At 44.3% G+C, this 21,820-nt stretch overlaps 1 protein-coding gene across 2 annotated transcripts in view; it reads right to left on the bottom strand.

Annotated features, from left to right (window-relative positions):
• LOC141144549 (collagen alpha-4(VI) chain-like) overlaps positions 1 to 21,820 on the bottom strand; it is a 418,531-nt gene that overhangs the window by 12,292 nt on the left and 384,419 nt on the right. Inside the window, exons 40-41 of one of the 2 annotated variants that reach the window (XM_073630330.1) lie at positions 14,240 to 14,416; positions 5,334 to 5,372 (exon numbers count right to left, since the gene is read on the bottom strand). In XM_073630330.1, the coding sequence (XP_073486431.1) occupies positions 5,334 to 5,372; positions 14,240 to 14,416 (216 nt within the window). The remainder of the gene's footprint in view (positions 1 to 5,333; positions 5,373 to 14,239; positions 14,417 to 21,820) is intronic. The other variant, XM_073630331.1, reaches the window with a different exon arrangement.

Below are 21,820 nucleotides of genomic sequence, written 5' to 3'. Positions count from 1 at the left end.
TACCCCATCTTGGTGGCGGGTCAGGCAGCGAATGACGACGGGGAGCTGTGGGACAGGCAGCGGCTCCAGTGTTCTCTATGCTTCCGCCATGCTTTTCCTCCTGCTAGACATCCAATAGGAGCGCCTGTCCTTTCAGCCAATCAGGGTATGACGGGTATCAGACCCGCTCTTCCTGATTGGCAGAGAAGCCGTTTAGTGTTGGAAAAGCAGATATTCATTTGCTTTTCTAACATACCTGGGTGGGCTTTGAACGCAATGCTCTGCGCTCCAAGTCCACCCTATTTTGAAGCCTATTAGAGCCTATGGTCAAGCTGCCTGAGGTGAGGTTGGGAGCAGTGAATAAATTAGAACATATGGGTGTCATGGGAGCCGGCAGCAGAGGAGGTGATCACATCCTTAAATCTCAGCCAGGGTTCATGCTGGGAGTTGTAGTCCTTTACTTTGGGGGATGTGACACCCCAAAAGTGAAGAACTAAAGGTCCCAGCATGAACCCCCCAGAGCTCAGGATGTGTCACACACCCCTGCCCTCCCAACTAGTGAAGGACTACAGGTCCCACTGTCTCAGCTTAAACCCCTCAGAGCTGAGGATGTGTCACCCCCCCTATTAGTGAAGGACTACAGGGCACAGCAGGAACTCGTGGGATCTAAGGGGACACATCCTTAGATCTCAGGGGTTAATCCTTGGACTTGTAGTTCGTCACTAGTTGCGGGGGGGGGTCAGGTCCTCAGCTCTGAGGGATTCATACAGGGACTTGCTTGCAGTTTAGTTCCTGGAGGCCATGGTAGTACAAGTCCCCCACAGGCCCTGGAGGGCCACATTGTCCTCCCTGCCCCCCCCTCACCTTTGTGATCATGAAAAACCTTAGAGACTGTTTTCCCGATCCATCACTTTGCCACCACCGGTTCTATGGGCCACTTGACTGGACTTTCCCCACAGGCCTAAGGCTGCCAGCCCTCCCCTGGTCATACTTACCTCCTCTGTGGAGTGGTTTTGCACAGAGCAGCCTGGATCCTCTTCTCAGGTCTCCCGTGGGTGCTTCTGGCCCCTCTTTCCCACTGAGTGCACCATAATAAGCTGCTTGCACCCAAGCAGCCTTGCTCCTGAGCCAATGCTTTGTCTGTTCATTCAGAAACAGAGCACGGCTCGGACCTGCACCTGCTCTCTTCTCATTGGCTCACAATGTGGAAGCAGAAATCCTGGAGACCACTGCTCTTGTGCACATCCCTGGATCAAGATAGTGCCCAGATAAGTATAAGGGGGGGCTGCTGCACGCAGAAAGTTTTTTACCTTCATGCATAGAATGCATGAAGGTAAAAAGCCTTGAGCATTTACAACCAGTAACCAGTAAAAGTGATACTTTTTTGGATATCTTCATCCAACAATAATCCATACACATCCACTACTTAATGGTCCTGTAATCTATTTTTCATTAAGTTATTTCTTACTGATTTCTACCTCCTTTTAACATCTCTGTGAGATCCTGAACCTCTCCTTTTCCCTAAGTTAGTTTGGAACCAGGCAGCAGTGCATATTATTTGCAGTTAAATCCCATAGTCCATAGTCCATTGTCAATCTCGGGAGTGAGCAGGAAAGGGTGGTCTATGTTTCTACATACAGGGGGACAATGGCGAATGAACATTGCCACCCTTTACCAGGAAGGTGGATCACAGCAGCAAAAAAGAATTTGGAGATTTGGAGGAGGCTGAGAGCTAGAACTTTTTTTGAGTTAAGCATACATACTGTACTTAATACATGTAACCACTCTGCCCTACACAGGAATGTCTAAATCTAAATTTAGTGATGCTAAGCAGCAGTCAGCTTAGAAGAAATTATAGTTCAGCTTCTTTGGGTTTCTCTTGAGCCCTGGTTACTGTATGTGTCATTCTGTTGCCAATAGGTGGCACTGCTGCCTCTGGTGATAGCATGCAAGCTACATTAATACAAGTTATGAATATTCATTTTTTCCTAGCCAACCAGTAGGAGTGTCTTGGTCGCTGGTGCATGCTGGGAGAGGGTATAAATATTCAAGGGTGTGACTTTGAGAAGTCAGTCTCTATTCCCCTGGGCCTCTTGCTTGGGGGAGGGGTGTGTTGTGCTGCTGAAAAATCTTAGGTCTGCTGCCTGAGAAGGTGACCATGTGGCTGGGCAGAAGTCTGGGTTTTCGGCCTAGCCTGTGAAGCCCAGGGGATTGGGGAGCCGTGGAGGACCACCAGATGGACAAGCTGGAAGAGCTTGGACCTCACTGGAGTATGGTGTATTTTACCCAGGGTGCTGGAAGCTGATCTTTTAAGCACTTCACAGTCAGGAACCACAAATACAGAATTCTGGGTCAGCTTCAAGGTTTTTCATCTTTGTGGACTGTGATTACTTTTGTTCCCTTTTTGTGGAGTCTGCTAGTTCATGGGTGTATTGTGACCTATTCCTCTCTCCCTGGGGTTTTCTGTGTGAGCAATAAACATCTTTTGTTTTACATCTTTAAGTGACTGGCACCCATCTTTTCACATCCCACTATTGCCTAAGTAATCTACACCCTGAGGTGAAATGTCAGCCCATCTTGTCTCAGGGGTTCCCAACATGCCTCCTGGAGGTCGGGGGTGGTATTTTTTTTAAAACCAAAGTTTAGTGTCACTTTAAAGCTGAACTCCAACTTTCTTTTCACTGGAACTGAATGGAATGATCAGTCCCAACATACCTCTGTACCATATTGCTTTGGTTTTTCTGGGTTTAGTTGTGGCTTTGTATCGTGTGACACTCTATATATCCTGCTGATAGACTCTGTCCCTTCCACAGCCACTTCCTGCAGCAGCTAGAGTCTATAACACTCCCCTTTGTAGTCTTTCAGTCTCTGTAAATGATGTAACTTCAATCACAGCTCTAATGGTGGGTGAGATTAAATGCATCCTAATTAGCATTCAATCCCACCCAGTCACACCTACAGGAACAGTCCAAACCTCCCAAGTACCGCCTCACAGATCACAGCATTATTCAATCCTGCCCTGTTAAATATGCCAACCAGTGTAAACAGGGAGAGTCCCACCCCTCAGAGCCCGCCCTCCCAGAGCCCTGCTCTCTGTTAAGTGATTAATTTACACATGAAGGGAACACCTTCATAATAACTTCCCATAGCCCTTCCTCTGTAGTCCGGCAGTAAGCCATTATTCTTTGGTATGCTGCAAGAGAGGAACGACACAGGAGGCGGTATGACACATTTACACCTTTCACCACCCACATGAAGGCCCAGAAACACCCTAGGACCCGCTGACATCAACTCCCACAACTGGTAAAAGTGACTCCCATACCCTGCTCTCAAGCTACAGAGGCTCAAAGGATCATGGGACATGTAGTCTGAGGAGTGGATAAGGAAGGAAACAGGAAGTAAGAGAACTTTGAAATTCATCCAAGAGGAGGAGTGACATCACAGACACAATAACCTGCTGTATGCAGCTAAATGAGGTAAGTTACACACAGACTGACAGTGTGGCTGGGATTCACCCACATACACAATGCATCTGTTGTTTTGGGGAGGAAAAGCTGGAGTTATTCTTTATTTTTCATACTGTACAGACTCAGTCATAGTTTAAAATATTGATCTTAACTATAGGTTGTATAAAAATAATTCACAACTTCACTAAAAAGGCATGGTGCCACATTAGTCCTACACCCAGCTTGTCTGCAGCACTGTCTCACCATGTTACTATAATGGAGGATATATTGGATGGAATCTATTGCCGTTTGTTCTCCTGGGTCCTTGTTGATCCTAGGCCCACAGCTCCCTGGTGGTCTCCACTGGAATATGACCATGTGTTTTTAATACTTTTTGCAGATTTACTTCTATGCATGCATTAACCCCCTGAGGAAGTGAATGCTGATTCACGAAATACCTCGGGACCCAAAGATGCATTTTTTAAACTAATTATGGACTGAACTTTTCTAATTTTTGTAATATTGCATTGTGATATGGAAAGATCATGTTTACTTTTACAAATCTGCTTGTCAATATGGTACTTGTCTTTCATGTTAATCTACGAATGTTGTACTCTTCAATTAATGTATATACCATTCATTTATTATTGGGTGTGTTACACCTCATTCAAAGTACCGAGGGAAAATTTGTGTTTTTATGAGATTGGAGATGTATGAGTTTGACAGGTTATTGGGTATAAACAACTCTTTCAGCAAACCCCTTAAAGCTAAACTCCAAGCAAAAATACAAGGCACAAATTAATATAGCTCTTTATTACTGCACTATTAACTTTGTAATTACTTACATGGCCTCCTGTATTCCCTTTTACAGCAGAACTCAGACTGGGAGAGGGGGAAGGAGCACAATGAGCACATCAGTTGTGCTGCAATGTTCATGTGCTAATAAGGAACATGTTGGGAGGAGAGAGAACACAGTGACAGAAACATGAGCTAATCAGTCGTCTGCTTCTCCTTTCACTGTTCAGTTCCAGGCTGGGGGGGGGGGGGGGGGGGGCAAGACCTGCAAGTGTTACTGAACTGCAGCAAGTTGAATTAAGGTCTCTTTGTCTGCCAGGCAGGACTTTCCTGTGTAAATCTCAGTATGGGATGGGCACAAATACAAATTCTTTAGCAAGTAGGAAGCTTCCATATATGCGTTTCATCTATGTATTTAGTCCTGGAGATCAGCTTTGATTTCATTTTCTAACCTGATTCTCTGGTATTTTATATAGCTACCTTTTTTTGTTTTTAATTTTTCCTTTTAAACAAGTTGATTTTAACCTAAAAGAAAAAGCCAAAGTATGGTGAAATCAATTAAAGCCATCACAATGCCAACTGATAACTGATAGGTATCTCTAATCAATTTCCAGTTTAGTTTTATTTATTTGGTCACGCAAAACCCAGAAACAATGAAGAAAGTAGGTGTTCAACTGCTTGGTGACCTCTTTTATGAACTGTTAATATCTGAACAAAAATGAACCAAAGTAATATCAAGCATTGATATACTAGTATGTATAACAACCAGGGGCGGACTGACCATTCGAGCACTCGGGCACTGCCCAAGGGCCCCATGCCACTAAGGGGCCCCATCAGGGTTTCCAGCCTCAATAAAACCAGGGACAGTATGTAAAAATCTGTGTTTTTAAAAAAATCCCAAGATCATAGCTGCCCCGCCTCTCCAGTACCTTTTCAGTGTGTGTATGTGTATTCTGTGTGTGTGTGTGGGGGTGTGTGTGTGTATATATATACTGTGTGGCCCCATAATCTATTGCCTGGGGACCCCATAATCTCCTATTGCCTGGGGGCCCCATAATCTCCTATTGCCCGAGGGCCCCATGAATTGTCAGTCCGCCCCTGATAACAACGTACCTTTATTAAAGAGCACCGTTCCTTCAGTAGTTCCTTGACCTGCTTACACAAGAAAAAAGTCGAGATTACACATTTCAGCAAACTGATTGAATACAGACTGATTTTATTTGTAAGATTCCTTCAAGACTAAATCAAATAAATGAAACTGCATTCACTTGAAAGATTCCTGCCATTCACAACATTGTAGCATATCATCTTATAAAGAGAAGAAATTGACATATAAAGAAAGAAAGAATTCATGCAATTATATATTTGACATTAGTAAATGTAAAAACCAAGTTATGGATGGGAGACTGTGAAAAGCAATGTTGTATAAAGAAAATAAGATGTCCATGATACCTACAGAAATTTGTTAATTCATAAAATAATTTAATAAAAAAATCTCAGTTGCATGCTGAACACACCAGGTTTACACATTTCAGTAAGCTTTAAAAGTGTAACTGCAGCCAAAACATTTTCTTTCTGATGATTTTGGATGGGAATAGTTAATACCTTTTGTAATGTTTCCTCCGCTCTTATAGGGGAACGTTCTTCAAAGTTCCAGGCATTAAGGAAGGTAGGGAAAATCCAGGAATTAAAGCCAAACTATGGGCACCACAAAAAGAAAAAAAATACTCTTGCTGTGGGTCTTACCCTCACTCCAAAGGTTGAATGCTTACTAAGACTAAGGATAGGGGAATGCTTACTTATCCCGCGTACACGCGGGCGTACTTTTTGACCGGACTGGTCCGACTGACCGAATCCGGCGGACAATCCGACCGTGTGTGGGCTCCATCGGACCTGCAGCTGACTTTTTCGGTCAAAAATCTGACGGACTTTAGATTTAAAAAACATGTTTCTACTCTTTCCGACGGACTCGAGTCCGGTCGAAAAAGTCCGCTCGTCTGTATGCTAGTCCGACGGACAAAAACCCGACGCTAGGGGAGCCATTGGCTACTGGCTATGAACTTCCTCATTTTAGTTCCGTCATACGTCATCACGTACGAGTCCATCCGACTTTGGTGTGATCGTGTGTAGGCAAGTCCGTTCGTTGGGAAAGTCCGTTGGAAGTCCGCCGAAAGTCCGTCGGATAGACCGTCGGACCAGTCCGGTCGAAAAGTCCGCCCGTGTGTACGCTGCATAAGTCTAAGGACAGAGGAATAAGATGTAATACTTACCTTATTCCTTGCTCCAGCAGGCTCTCTCCATCTGTGCAACTGGTTCTCGAAGCCTCTTCGCTAAGGCGCTCCAGATGGCCGTGCATCAAGTACAATTTAGTATCTATATTCTGGCATTGTGTTTGAGGACCTCAAGGGCATCAGAGATGAAGAGCAGAGTGCTGGAACCTTCTAGAGCTAGGAATAAGGTAAGTATAATACCTTGCTCACCTGTCCCCCACACTTAACAAACATTTAACCTTTGCACTGCGGGGGGGGGGCTAACTGCAAGGATGTTTATTTTTTCTTTTACAGACTCCAGAGTTCAGCTTTAGGTGAAACCAAGCAATGTGTTGCTAACAATAGTAATATCCACCACTGACAGGTGGGCAAGAAGCAAATTTCACTCTGAGTATTATTATTATTCATTATTAGGGATGAGCGAATGGTTCGGCCCGAGCATAAGTTCAGGCCGAACTTTGGGTGTTCGGATGTTCCGCGAACACTGAACCATATGCGGTGTTCGGGGCAAATTCAAAAGCCGCCAGAACACCGTTAAAGTCTATGGGACATTAACATGAAAAATCAAAAGTGTTCATTTTAAAGGCTTATATGCAAGTTATTGTCATAAAAAGTGTTTGGGGGCCCGGGTCCTGCCCCAGGGGACATGTATCAATGAAAATTTTTTTTTTTTTTTTTAAACGGCCGCTTTTTTTTGGGAGCAGTGATTTTTTTAATGCTTAAAGTGAAACAATAAAAATGAAATATTCCTTTAAATATCGTGCCTGGGGGGTGTCTATAGTATGCCTGTAAAGTTGTGCATTTTTCCTGTGTTTAGAACAGTACCAAAGCAAAATGGCATTTCTAAAGGAAAAATTGTCATTTAAAACTGATCGCGGCTGTAATGAATTGTTGGGTCTCGGCAATATAGATAAAAATCATTGAAAAAAAGAGCATGGGATTCCCCCCCCAGTCAATTACCAGGACCTTCGGGTCTGGTATGAATATTAAGGGGAACCCCAAACCAAAATTTTTAAAAAAAAATTGCGTTGGGTCCCCCTAAAATCCATACAAGGCCCTTCGGGTCTGATATGGAAATTAAGGGGAACCCTGCGCCAAAATTTAAAAAAAATGGCGTAGGGGTCCTCCTCAAAATCCATACCAGACCCTTATCTGAGCACACAACCTGGCAGGCCACAGGAAAAGAGGGGGACGAGAGAGCGCCCCCCTCCTGAACTGTACCAGGCCACATGCCCTTAACATGGGGAGGGTGCTTTGGGGTAGCCCCCCAAAGCACCTTGTCCCCATGTTGATGGGGACAAGGGCCTCATCCCCACAACCCTTGCCAGGTGGTTGTGGGGGTATGCGGGTGGGGGGCTTATCGGAATCTGGAAGCCCCTTTAACAAGGGGACCCCCAGATCCCAGCCTCCCCCCTGTGTGAAATGGTAATGACAATAGCCGGTTTTTGACAATTCCTTTATTAATAATGTCTTCTTCCTCCATCTTCTTCTGGTCTTCCTTCGGTTTTCTCCTTATTCCTCCATCTTCTTCTGGTCTTCCTTCGGTTTTCTCCTTATTCCTCCATCTTCTTCTGGTCTTCCTTCGGTTTTCTCCTCATTCCTCCATCTTCTTCTTCCCCCGCTTCTTCCTCCATCTTCCTCTGCTTCTTCCTCTGGTCTTCTCCATCTTCCTCCAGTTTCTTACCCAAATCGTCCTCCGGACGATCCGCCTCAATGGGAGGCTCCCGCAGTGTGACGCTTCTGTGCTTGTGACAGTTCTTATATAACTGAGGGCCCGCCCCCTCTGACGCCACAGTGGATTTCCCTATGGCTTTCCCATGGCATCAGAGGGGGCGGGGTCACCTATTTACGTAAACCAAAAGAACCGTCACAAGCACAGAAGTGTCACACTGCGGAAGCCTCCCATTGAGGCGGATCGTCCGGAGGACGAAGCGGGGAAGAAGAAGCCGGAGGGAGATGGAGAAGACCGGAGGAAGAAGCAGAGGAAGATGGAGGAAGAAGTGGGGGAAGATGAAGATGGAAGAAGGAGAAAACTGAAGGAAGACCAGAAGAAGATAGGGGAAGAAGTGGAGAAAAGAAGACATTATTAATAAAGGAATTGTCAAAAACCGGCCATTGTCTTTTTTACCATTTTGACCATTTTTTTGTGAAATGGTAGGGGTACATTACCCCATTACCATTTCACACGGGGGGGGGGGGGGGGGCAGGATCTGGGTGGTCCCCTTGTTAAAGGGGCTTCCAGATTCTGATAAGCCCCCTCCCACATACCCCCACAACCACCGGGCAAGGGTTGTGGGGATGAGGCCCTTGTCCCCATCAACATGGGGACATGGTGCTTTGGGGGGCTACCCCAAAGCACCCTCCCCATGTTGAGGGCATGTGGCCTGGTACAGTTCGGGGGGGGCGCTCTCTTGTCCCCCCCTTTTTTCCTGCGGCCTGCCAGGTTGCGTGCTTGGGTAAGGGTCTAGTATGGATTTCGAGGGGGACCCCTACACCATTTTTTAAAAAATTTTGGTGCAGGGTTCCCCTTAAAATCCATACCAGACCTAAAGGGTCTGGTATGGATTTTGAGGGGGACCCCTACGCCATTTTTTTAAAAAATTTGGTGCAGGGTTCCCCTAAATTTCCATATCAGACCCAAAGGGCCTGGTATGTATTTTAGGGGGGACCCCCACGCAATTTTTTAAAAAAATTTTGGTTCGGGGTTCCCCATAATATTCATACCAGACCCAAAGGGCCTGGTAATGGACTAATGGATCCCATGCTCTTTTTTGCAATGATTTTATCTATATTGCCGAGAAACCGACAATTCATTACAACCGCGATCAGTTTTAAATGACAATATTTACTTTAGAAATGTAATTTTGCTGTGGTACTGTTCTAAACATGGGAAAAATGTGCCACTTGTGACACCCCCCAGGCAAATTTGCATTGATCCATGTCCCCTGGGGCAGGACCCGGGTCCCCAAACACTTTTTATGACAATAACTTGCATATAAGCCTTGAAAATGAGCACTTCGTGTCCCATAGACTTTAACGGTGTTCATGTGTTCTGCCAAATTTTTTGCCTGTTCGGTATGTTCTGGTGCGAACCGCACCAGGGGTGTTCGGCCCATCCCTATTCATTATATACATAGTACCCACAGATCAACGCAGAAGGCAGTAGAAGACTACCAATAATATTCAAACTTCCCAAGCAGGTTTGAATCTGAATGATGCTTGTAAAAATCTTAGCACTAAACCATTTTTTACATGAATTTCTTGTATCTGATAGCAGCAAGGATGGTGCTTGAGCTTTACCAGCAGGTATTTTCCAGGATCATCTGATTATAGTTAAAAGTAACTGCGGTAGAATGGCTACAGCACTGTCTGGAGACAAAAAAAACCCCGAAGCATTAAACAGGCAAGCCGTATTCCCTGCAGGTACTATATCTCAAGAGTATGTAAACCCAGGGCTTTTTTTGAGGTGGAACCTTCCGGAACCTCTGGCAGCCCTCTCCTCTCCAACTTGTCACCTATCAGAGAAGCTGGTTATCGGAAGTTTTCTGCATAGCTCTATTTCTCTACCGACTTCTCTGTACTAGCTCTGGGAACCCAGGGCTCCTACCCTCCAGTAATGAGTTCCTCAGGATCTGGCGCCACAACTGCAGCTGCCTGTGATGATTCGCAAGGTAGCTTCTGACCCTGCCTGCCACCGCTTCTCCTCCTCAGCTCTATGCTACAGTTCTGATAGGTGGAGCTCTCTAGTCACACGGTACTGTGTTGAGATTAAAAAAAAGCCAGCGCATACCATGTACAGCAGTGTCAGCTTTTCTGAAGAGGTTAGGGAGCTGTGATTAGAAAGGGGGTGGGGAAGAGGTGGTTGTGCAAAAAAGCAGCTATGGGAAGGTTGTGAGCTTATTACAGGGCTGGGTGCTGGGGAGGGAAGAGTGAATTTGTGTAGAGAGAGATGAACTGGGGGAATTTTAGCGGGGGGGGGGGGGATTTGTGCAGAGAGGAGAGCTGGGAAAGGGGGGGATTTGTTCAGTGAAGAAAGCTGAGGGGGAGCTGGAGGGGACTTGCACAGAGGAGAGCTGGGGGAAGAGGGATTGTACATGCAGAGAGGAGAGCTGGGGGGATTTGTGCAGAGAGGAGAGCTGGGAGGGGATTTGTGCAGAGAGGAGATATGGGTGGGATGTGTGCATACAGAGAGGAGAGCAAGGGGGGGTTGTGCAGAAAGGAGAACTGGGAAAGTGTGTGTGTGGGGGGGTTGTGCAGAAAGGAGTATGTGCAAAGAGGAGAGCTGGTGGGGGTGTTGTGCAGAAAAGAGAGCTATAAAATTGGTGGGGGGGGGGGGGGTTGTGCAGAGAGGAGAGCTAGGAAGGGATGGGGATTTGTGCTGAGAGGAGAACTGGGAAATGGGGGAGCTGCAGAGGACAGAAGGCAGGTTGTTCAAAGTGAGAGCTGTGGAGGGGAGCAGGTTGTGCAGAGGTGAGAGCTGTGGGGGAAGGGGGGTGCAAAGATTAAAGATGAGGGGGCTGGGTTCTAAGTTACATATTCCTGACCCCTGCACTCTGTACACAGGGCTAAATGCTGCATATTACTGTGCACAGGGGCATTTCATATTTAATGTAAGTACTGTCCCTTTTGCTGATTCTGTAGTTTGTGTGTTACAGTTATAACATAGTATGTTATAGTTCTTAGCCTTAACTTAATGCTATTATTTGGAGCTGCTTTACTTCTCAAACACTGACAAAGACAGGGTTGGGGGCAAGGACTTGACTGGGAAGGGTGAGTTCCTGCACCTATTCTCTGGGAGAAAAAGCCCTGCTATATCATGTACTTGTATGAAAAGGTGTCCTGTTCTCTTTGTGTGAAATCCCTGGTGTTCCTGCCAGTCCCTCTGCTTGACTATTAAAGACGAACTACCGTAGCCATGAGAGCACACTGAAGTCAGTTCTCTAGCTGTGCTGGAACTCAATGTGCTCTCCTCCAATGATCAGACTTCTGCTCATTGGTCCCCCTGCACAGCCATTCACTGGAAAAATCAGAGTACTGATGTTTTTCCTCCCCCAGCTCTCTGTTCTCAGCTGCATAAGGAGCTCAGATGGTATGTGATCACCTAAAAAAACAGGGGGGAAAATGTATTTATAATGTTCTAATTTAAAATGAATGGGTTGCTTTACAAGGTGAGGGTTTACATATACAGTATCTTGAGTAGGGTATACACAGACCAAATATCAGCAGGCTCAGCAGGAACAGGCCAAATTTCACTGTCTAACAACCAGCTTCTGTGGAATGGTCCCACTAATAAAACAGTATTTGATCAGCACTTGTAGCCATGTGTATTCTGGCAAGGGCCTCCTTTCAGAATATAGAATCATTTGATCGAGGATCCATGCATCCACATCACTTGTTTCAAGCAGGGAGCGGTCTTTTTTTTTTTTGTTCAACCCACTGGTGTGTATGCCAACTACCTCAAACTACAAAATCACACACCAGTTACATGGGTTTATTACCACACAATATACAGTGAGGGAAACAAGTATTTGATCCCCTACTGATTTTGTACGTTTGCCCACTGACAAAGAAATGATCAGTCTATAATTTTAATGGTAGATTTATTTTAACAGTGAGAGACAGAATAACAACAAAAAAATCCAGAAAAACGCATTTCAAAAAAGTTATAAATTGATTTGCATTTTAATGAGTGAAATAAGTATTTGACCCCTTTGCAAAACATGACTTAGTACTTGGTGGCAAAACCCTTGTTGGCAATAACAGAGATCAGACGTTTCTTGTAGTTAACCACCAAGATTGCACACATCTCAGGTGGGATTTTGTCCCACTCCTCTTTGCAGATCCTCTCCAAGTCATTAAGATTTCGAGGCTGACGTTTGGCAACTTGAACCTTCAGCTCCCTCCACATATTTTCTATGGGATTAAGGTCTGGAGACTGGCTGGGCCACTCCAGGACCTTAATGTGCTTCTTCTTGAGCCACTCCTTTGTTGCCTTGGCCGTGTGTTTTGGGTCATTGTTATGCTCGAATACCCAACCATGACCCATTTTCAATGCCCTTTCTGAGGAAAGGATGTTCTCCCCCAAGATTTGACGGTACATGGCCCCGTCCATTGTCCCTTTGTTGCAATGAAGTTGTCCTGTCTCCTTAGCAGAAAAACACCCCCAAAGCATAATTATTCCACCTCCATGTTTGATGGTGGGGATGGTGATTCTTGGGGTCATAGGCAGCGTTCCTCCTCCAAACACAACAAAATGAGTTGATGCCAAAGGGCTTGATTTTTCGTCTCATCTGACCACAACACTTTCATCCAGTTCTCCACTGAATCATTCAAATGTTCATTAACAAACTTCAGACGGGCCTGTACATGTGCTTTCTTCAGCAGGGGGACCTTGTGGGTGCTGCAGGATTTCAGTCCTTAACAGCGTAGTGTGTTACCAATTGTTTTCTTGGTGACTATGGTTCCAGCTGCATTGAGATCATTGACAAGATTCTCCTGTGTAGTTCTGGGCTGATTCCTCAACATTCTCATTATCATTGAAACTCCACGAGGTGAGATCTTGCATGGAGCCCCAGACCAAGGGAGATTGACAGTTATTCTGTGTTTCTTCCATTTGGGAATTATCGCACCAACTGTTGTCACCATCTCACCAAGCTGCTTGGCGATGGTCTTGTAGCCTATTCCAGCCTTGTGTAGGTCTACAATCTTGTCCCTGACATCCTTGGACAGCTCTTTGGTCTCGGGCATGGTGGAGAGATTGGAATCTGATTGATTGATTGCTTCTGTGGACAGGTGTCTTTTATACAGGTAAAAGGCTGAGATTAGGAGCACTCCCTTTAAGAGAGTGCTCCTAATCTCAGCTTGTTACCTGTATAGAAGACACTTGGGAGCCAGAAATCTTGCTAAATGATAGGGGATCAAATACTTATTTTACTCATTAAAATGCAAATCAATTTGTAACTTTTTTTAAATTAATCTTTCTGGATATTTTTGTTGTCTCTCACTGTTAAAATAAACCCACCAATAAAATTATAGACTGATCATTTCTTGGTCAGTGGGCAAACGTTCAAAATCAGCAGGGGATCAAATACTTTTTTCCCTCACTGTACCTCGGTTTTAGGTAAAATTCAAGAAACTACAAATAACATTCAATAAAAAATAATCGCAGTCCTAGTATCAGACCCACAAAATTTAAAAGCCCTGATTGCACACCAAAATATTAGATTAGATGCTTTGTGAAACCCCTGGGAATAGAAAGCTTCAGTTAAAAGATTACCATCAGAAATATTAGTATTCACAAGACAACAAAAAATAAATCTACAATAGTAACAAAAAAAATCTGAATGAGCTTGAGTTTAAACAAAGAGAATGGAACTACACAAGACTATCCTAATATTCACATGGAAAGAAAACTACAGAATACTCTTTTTTCCTTAGATTAGTTTTCTCCTGGCTTTCAACATTTTCCTTCTTCCATTTCTGATGAGGAGTTAATGCAATATACTTTCATTCCAATTTTTAACAGAGCTGAAATACTTTACTAGCTAATATTTTTTCCAAAGAAAATCACTGTGGGTTTTTTTTCACTGGAATAAAATAATTTAGGAAATGTTTATGAAAATTGCATTTTGTTTCTTGCCTGCAAACAGTTCCAACACAAGCCACAAAACACAAACAGACAACATGCTCTTTATCAGGATTCCACAGAACTGAGTTTGACATCTTTCTTGTGGGCCAAATAAAACTTACGTTTGGAAGAGCAATCTTGGAGACATTCATTCTCAGTGCTAAATCTGTTTCCATTGCCATCGCAACCTCCATACCAGAATTGGGAGCATGCATCAACATCTTTTATATAGTACCACATGCGCTGGAAGTCCCCGCATGTTGTGCCTTGGTTCACATCCAATAGGCACTTCTCTGCAACTAAAAGAAGCAGGGTTAAACAGAAATGCCCTCACTACTACTAGTGCCTACTTAAGTCACACGTAGTGTCACAGACACGCTGTAGTGTTATGCTATGATAACTTTTCTTCAGATTTCTTTAACATATGCCATGCCTGAAACATCATAATTTCTTGCTTTTTCTCTGCCTTTTCTTGATTTGTGTGAGATATATTTAACTGGCTTTACAGTTGAACTATAACCTGAAATAAAAGAGATACCTTATTTCTTGAATGGGAAAAGGTTCTTAATTGCTCCTTCTCACCAGAAGACATAGCTCAATCTTGTCTTTTAACACACAAACTTCACCAGCCAGTACTGCACAGGAGAGGAACTTTAAAATTCTAACAAGGTGTTATCGTTACCCCGACTTCCTGCACAAAATGTTTCCCAATATTCCTAACATGTGCTGGCGTTGCTTAGCCTCACCAGGCACTATGACCCACATTTAGTGGGAATATTCTCGATAACACTTTTGGGATACGGTTTTTGATTTATGCATAAAAATAATTTCCAACTAAATCCCTAGAACTTTGCAAAGAGGACTTATCTCCATGATCTCAGGTTCACTTACTAAAGTCAAGAAAGGGCTTCTTCAATTCTCTCTACTATAAGAGAATAGGCTGACGAGTTGAACGCTCTGATACCGTTGGAAGAACTTACAGCTCAATTACACAATCGTCACTCACAGTTCTCTGAAGTGTGGCTTCCCTGGATGATGTTTTGTAGCTTCATTAGTGATTTACGAGATCTACTTTCAATCTCAATCCTTCCAAACTTTTACTTTATATGTTAGCATACTCACGGCTTTTTTCTCACAGAATAGGTGCAAGAACTCCTCCCTTCTAAGTCACTTTGTGTCTCCGCCCCCTAACCACCTCTGCACAATGTCCCTTGGTTCTGCCCCTACCCACCTCTTAGCACTTGGTTCCACCACCTTCCCAGGTCCCAGTATGGCCCCTTTTAGAGAATGTAGAGCCAAGTGTCATTGTGTAGTGCTAAGTAATGTGTATGGAATTTTGGTAATAACAAGAAAAGCAATAAAACAGATCCCAGCAAGCAGCAAAAGACCCCCCCCAGCAACAATAGACCATCCATCACCCCTTGCCATTACATACATTAAGTACCGGAGGTGTTGGAACTGCGCTCCCCTATGTTCCGGCTAAAAAAAAAGCCCTGAGCATACTTTACCCTCACCCGTCGAGCACTAACTAGGTAATCCTCTCCTATTTACCCTTAATGTTTCCTCCACCTTCTTTTCCCCTCTGTAATTGGGGAGGGTGAAGATGTGAGGGTAGTTGCCAAAGCTGACCAATGCACATAGACACCCAAGAAAATTGAATGGACTTTCTCGGTACTGATATAACCACAAAATTGATTTGATAAAATACAAATTGTATTCTGTAACAATATACAAACAATATATTAAAAGCAAGGGAATGTATACAAAACAAACTATAAAATATGATATACACCACACAAAACTAACTAATAACAGGTTTCCCCGGTACAGTTTCTGTTAACCACTTGCCGACCGCCTAACGCAGATATACTGCGGCAGAATGGCACGGGCAGGCAAAATCACGTACCTGGTATGTGATCTGCCTCCCGCGGGCGGGGGGCACATTGCGCCCCCCCCGGTGCCCGAGGCGGTCGGCATCGTTTGGGGAGCGATCCAGGCTGAGGGGGAGACCACTCATTCATGGCCACCCCCTCATGATCGCTCCCAACGAATGAGAATCTTCTTCTGCTGCTGCATAGTAAACAGCGGCAGAGGAAGTGATGTCATCTCTCTTTGGCTCAGTATTTTCCGTTCCAGCGCCGAGGAGAGAAGACATCTGAGTAAGTGCACAACACATGCACTTACAGTAAAACACACCAGGCACACTTTACACCCCCCATCACCCCCCGATTACCCCCTAATCACCCCCCCGTCACAGTGACACCAATAGCAGTTTTCTTTTTTTCTGATTACTGAATTGGTGTCAGTTTGTGACAGTTAGAAGTGGTAGGGCAGTTAGTGGTAGCCCCCTTTAGGTCTAGGGTACCCCCTAACAAAGTTTTAACCCCTTGATCACCCCCATTGCCAGTGTCACTAAGCGATCGTTTTTCTGATCGCTGTATTAGTGTCACTGGGGTGAGCCGGTTCACACGGGGGCGACTTGTCAGGCGACCTAGCCGCCTGACAAGTCGCCTCCCGTTCTGTACAATGGAACCGTTCTAATCGGAGCAATGCAAGTCGCTCCGACTTAGAATAAAGGTTCCTGTACTACTTTGGGGGCGACTTGCATAGACTTCTATACAGAAGTCGTCTTGCAAGTCGCCGCGGCAGTCGTGTGCAGGTCGCCTCGGTGAGGAGACCTGCAAGTCGTGCCGCTTCTAATGTGAACCGGCGCTGACGCTAGTTAGGGAAGTAAATATATAGGTTCGCCGTCAGCATTTTATAGCGTCAGGGACCCCCATATACTACCTAATAAAGGTTTTAGTTTATTTTTTATAGTGTCAGGGCACCCGCCATTTATTACCTAATAAAGGTTTAGCCCCCTGATCGCCCGACAGTGATATAAGTTAGGTTTTAGAGTCAGATAGGGTCTAAGGTCGCCCCAGGCAGTGTCAGGTTAGTGCCAGTACCGCTAACACCCACGCACGCACCATACACCTCCTTTAGTGGTATAGTATCTGAACGGATCAAAATCTGATCCAATCAGATCTATACTAGCATCCCCAGCAGTTTAGGGTTCCCAAAAACAGTGTTAGCGGGATCAGCCCAGATACCTGCTAGCACCTGCGTTTTGCCCCTCCGCCCGGCCCAGCCCAGCCCACCCAAGTGCAGTATCAATCGATCACTGTCACTTACAAAACACTAAACGCATAACTGCAGCATTTGCAGAGTCAGGCCTGATCCCTGCGATCGCTAACAGTTTTTTTGGTAGCGTTTTGGTGAACTGGCAAGCACCAGCCCCAGGCAGCGTCAGGTTAGTGCCAGTACCGCTAACCCCCACGCACGCACCGTACATCTCCCTTAGTGGTATAGTATCTGAACGGATCAATATCTGATCCAATCAGATCTATACTAGCGTCCCCAGCAGTTTAGGGTTCCCAAAAACACAGTGTTAGCGGAATCAGCCCAAATACCTGCTAGCACCTGCGTTTTGCCCCTCCGCCCAGCCCAGCCCACCCAAGTGCAGTATCGATCGATCACTGTCACTTACAAAACACTAAATACATAACTGCAGTGTTCGCAGAGTCAGGCCTGATCCCTGCGATCGCTAACAGTTTTTTTGGTAGCGTTTTGGTGAACTGGCAAGCACCAGCAGCTGTAGTCAAACCAGCACTGCAGTAACACTTGGTGACGTGGCGAGTCCCATAGTGCAGTTCAAGCTGGTGATGTAGCAAGCACAAGTAGTGTCCCGCTGCCACCAAGAAGAAGACAAACACAGGCCCGTCATGTCCATAGTGCCCTTCCAGCTGCATTCACCAATCCTAATTGGGAACCCACCACTTCTGCAGCACTCGTACTTCCCCCATTCACATCCCCAACCAAATGCAGTCGGCTGCATGAGAGGCATTTTCTTTATGTCCTCCCGAGTACCCCTACCCAACGAACACCCCCAAAAAAGATGTTGCGTCTGCAGCAAGCGCAGATATAGGCGTGACACCCGCTATTATTGTCCCTCCTGTCCTGACAATCCTGGTCTTTGCATTGGTGAATGTTTTGAACGCTACCATAAACCAGTTGAGTATTAGCGTAGGGTACAGCATTGCACAGACTAGGCACACTTTCACAGGGTCTCCCAAGATGCCATGGCATTTTGAGAGATCCGAACCTGGAACCGGTTACAGTTATAAAAGTTACAGTTACAAAAAAAAGTGTAAAAAAAAAAAAAAAAAAAAAAACAACAAAAAAATAGTTGTCGTTTTATTGTTCTCTCTCTCTCTATTCTCTCTATTGTTCTGCTCTTTTTTACTGTATTCTATTGTGCAATGTTTTATTGTTATTATGTTTTATCATGTATTCAGGTATGCAATTTTTTATACTTTACTGTTTACTGTGTTTTATTGTTAACCTTTTTTTGTCTTCAGGTACGCCATTCAGCTGCAGCGTGGATTTATTTATTTTGACAGCAACAGCGTTTGCTCCCACGATACATAAAGCCGTGACTCCAGCGCTGTCGGAGGTGATATATGCCAAAGCATGGGGGCAGCAGGGGCGGAGGAGCGATTTGCTCCTAACTTTTGGGGCGGATGCCCCCATGCTTCGGCATTTATAATTGGTGCATGTGTGCCCATCATTAGAAGTGGGTGGATGAAGGGAGGTATTCTAATGGTGGGCATACCCACCAATCAATCTCTTTTTTTCATGCAGCCCACAGGCTGCATGAAAAAAAAGATTACAATATATGCCCAACAAGGACCAGCAACGTACTGGTATGTTGCTGGACTTTCAGTGGTTATGCCAGAATGATGCCTGCAGGTTTAGGTATCATTCTTTTCAGCCAGCGGTCGGCTTTCATGTAAAAGCAATCCTAGCAGCTAATTAGCCTCTAGACTGCTTTTACAAGCAGTGGGAGGGAATGTCCCCCCCTCCCACAGTCTTCCATGTTTTCCTCTGGCCCTCCTGTCCCAACAGGGAACCTGAGAATGCAGCCGGTGATTCGCCAGCTGACCATAGAGCTGATCAGAGACCAGAATGGCTCCAATAATCTCTATGGCCTAAGAAACCGGAAGCTACGAGCATTTCATGACTTAGATTTCGCCAGATGTAAACAGCGCCATTGGGAAATTGCGAAAGCATTTTATCACACTGATCTTGGTGTGGTCAGATGCTTTGAGGCAGAGGAGAGATCTAGGGTCTAATAAACCCCATAAAAAAAAAAAAAAAAAGTGTACCTGTCACTTCCTATTGCTATCATAGGGGATATTTTCATTCCCTGACATAACAATAAAAATGATAAAAAAAAAAAAAAAAAAAAAAAAAAAAATGAAAGAAACAGTTTAAAAATAAGATAAAAAAGCAAAAATAAAATAAAGAAAAAAAAAGCACCCCTGTCCCCCCCCCTCTCTCGCACAAAGGCGTACCCAAGCGTTGGTCTGGCGTCAAATGTAAACAGCAATTGCACCATGCATGTGAGGTATCACCGTGAAGGTCAGATCAAGGGCAGTAATTTTAGCAGTAGACCTCCTCTGTAAATCTAAAGTGGTAACCTGTAAAGGCTTTTAAAAATGTATGTAGTTTGTCGCCACTGCACGTTTGTGCGCAATTTTAAAGCATGTCATGTTTGGTATCCATGTACTCGGCCTAAGATCATCTTTTTTATTTCATCAAACATTTGGGCAATATAGTGTGTTTTAGTGCATTAAGATTAAAAAAAAAGTGTGTTTTTTCCCCAAAAAATGCGTTTGAAAAATCGCTACGCAAATACTGTGTGAAAAAAAAAATGAAACACCCACCATTTTAATCTGTAGCGCCTTTTCTTTAAAAAAAAAAAATATATAATGTTTGGGGGTTCAAAGTAATTTTCTTGCAAAAAAAAAATTATTTTTTCATATAAATAAATAGTGTCAGAAGGGGCTTTGTCTTCAAGTGGTTAGAAGAGTGGGTGATGTGTGACATAAGCTTCTAAATGTTGTGCATAAAATGCCAGGACAGTTAAACCCCCCCAAATGACCCAATTTTGGAAAGTAGACACTCCAAGCTATTTGCTGAGAGGCATGTCGAGTCCATGGAATATTTTATATTGTGACAGAAGTTGCGGGAAAAAGACAATTTTTTTTTTTTTGCACAAAGTTGTCACTAAATGATACCCCGTTCCCCCGAAAATAAGACCTAGCGTGATTGTCGGTGATGGCTGCAATATAAGCCCTACCCCCCAAATAAGCTCTAGTTAAAGTCCTTGTAGGTCTTATTTTTCAGGGTAGGGCTTATTTTTGGGGAAACAGGGTAAGGCTTATATTGCAGCCATCACTGACAATCACACTAGGTCTTATTTTCGGGGAAACAGGGTATATTGCTCAAACATGCCATGGGAATATGTGAAATTACACCCCAAAATACATTCTGTTGCTTCTCCTGAGTACGGGGATACCTCTTGGGAGCCTAGCCGCATACGGGACCCCAAAAACCAAGCACCGCCTTCAGGGTTTCTAAGGGTGTAGATTTTTGATTTCACTCCTCACTGCCTATCACAGTTTCAGAGGCCATGGAATGCCCAGATGGCACAAACCCCCCCCAAAGACCCCATTTTGGAAAGTAGACACCCCAAGCTATTTGCTGAGAGGTATGGTGAGTATTTTGCAGACCTCACTTTTTGTCACAAAGTTTTGGAAATTGAAAAAAGAAAAAAAAAATACATTTTTCTTTTCTTTCTTCATTTTCAAAAACAAATGAGAGCTGCAAAATACTCACCATGCCTCTCAGCAAATAGCTTGGGGTATCTACTTTCCAAAATGGGGTCATTTGGGGGGGGGGGGGGGTTTGTGCCATCTTGGCATTTTATGGCCTTCGAAACTATGATAGGTAGTGAGGAGTAAAATCAAAAATTTATGCCCTTAGAAATCCTGAAAGCGGTGATTGGTTTTTAGGGCCCCGTATGCAGCTAGGCTCCCAAAAAGTCCCCCACATGTGGTATCCCCGTACTCAGGAGAAGCAGCAGAATGTATTTTGGGGTGTAATTCCACATATGCCCATGGCATATTTGAGCAATATATCATTTAGTGACAACTTTGTGCAAAAAAAAAAAAAAGTTTGTCATTTTCCCGCAACTTGTGGCAAAATATAAAATATTCCATGGACTCAACATGCCTCTCAGCAAATAGCTTGGGGTGTCTACTTTCCAAAATGGGGTCATTTGGGGGGGGGGGGGGGGTTGAACTGTCCTGGCATTTTATGGCCTTCAAAACTGTGATAGGTAGTGAGGAGTGAAATAAAAAATTTATGCCCTTTAGAAATCCTGAAGGCGGTGCTTGGTTTTCGGGGCCCCGTACGCGGCTAGGCTCCCAAAAAGTCCCACACATGTGGTATCCCCATACTCTTTTCTTTCCACTTCACAATTATGTGCCACGTTGTGTTGGCCTATAACATAAAATCCCAATAAAATACATTTACGTTTTTGGTTGTAACATGACAAAATGTGGAAAATTTCAAGGCACTGTATGTATATCATTTATGTAGTTTTTTTTCTCTGGAGTTTGGATTTAATTTTATAATAATTTTTCCATGTCATTTAATATGGTGTTATTTAACAAATCCGTTTTTTTTCAGTAAGGCAACCAACCTGGGGAATGCTGAGTAGGCCAAATCTCATAAGATGCTGCAGAGCAGTGCAGGATTGTCTTCTGAGATTTGGCCTACTCAACATCCTCTGAGATCTGGCTGGAAGGAGGATG

This window comes from Aquarana catesbeiana, linkage group LG05 (assembly GCF_042186555.1).
Source record: "Aquarana catesbeiana isolate 2022-GZ linkage group LG05, ASM4218655v1, whole genome shotgun sequence".
NCBI classification, from domain to species: domain Eukaryota; kingdom Metazoa; phylum Chordata; class Amphibia; order Anura; family Ranidae; genus Aquarana; species Aquarana catesbeiana.
This window is presented reverse-complemented; position numbering and strand designations above follow the sequence as displayed.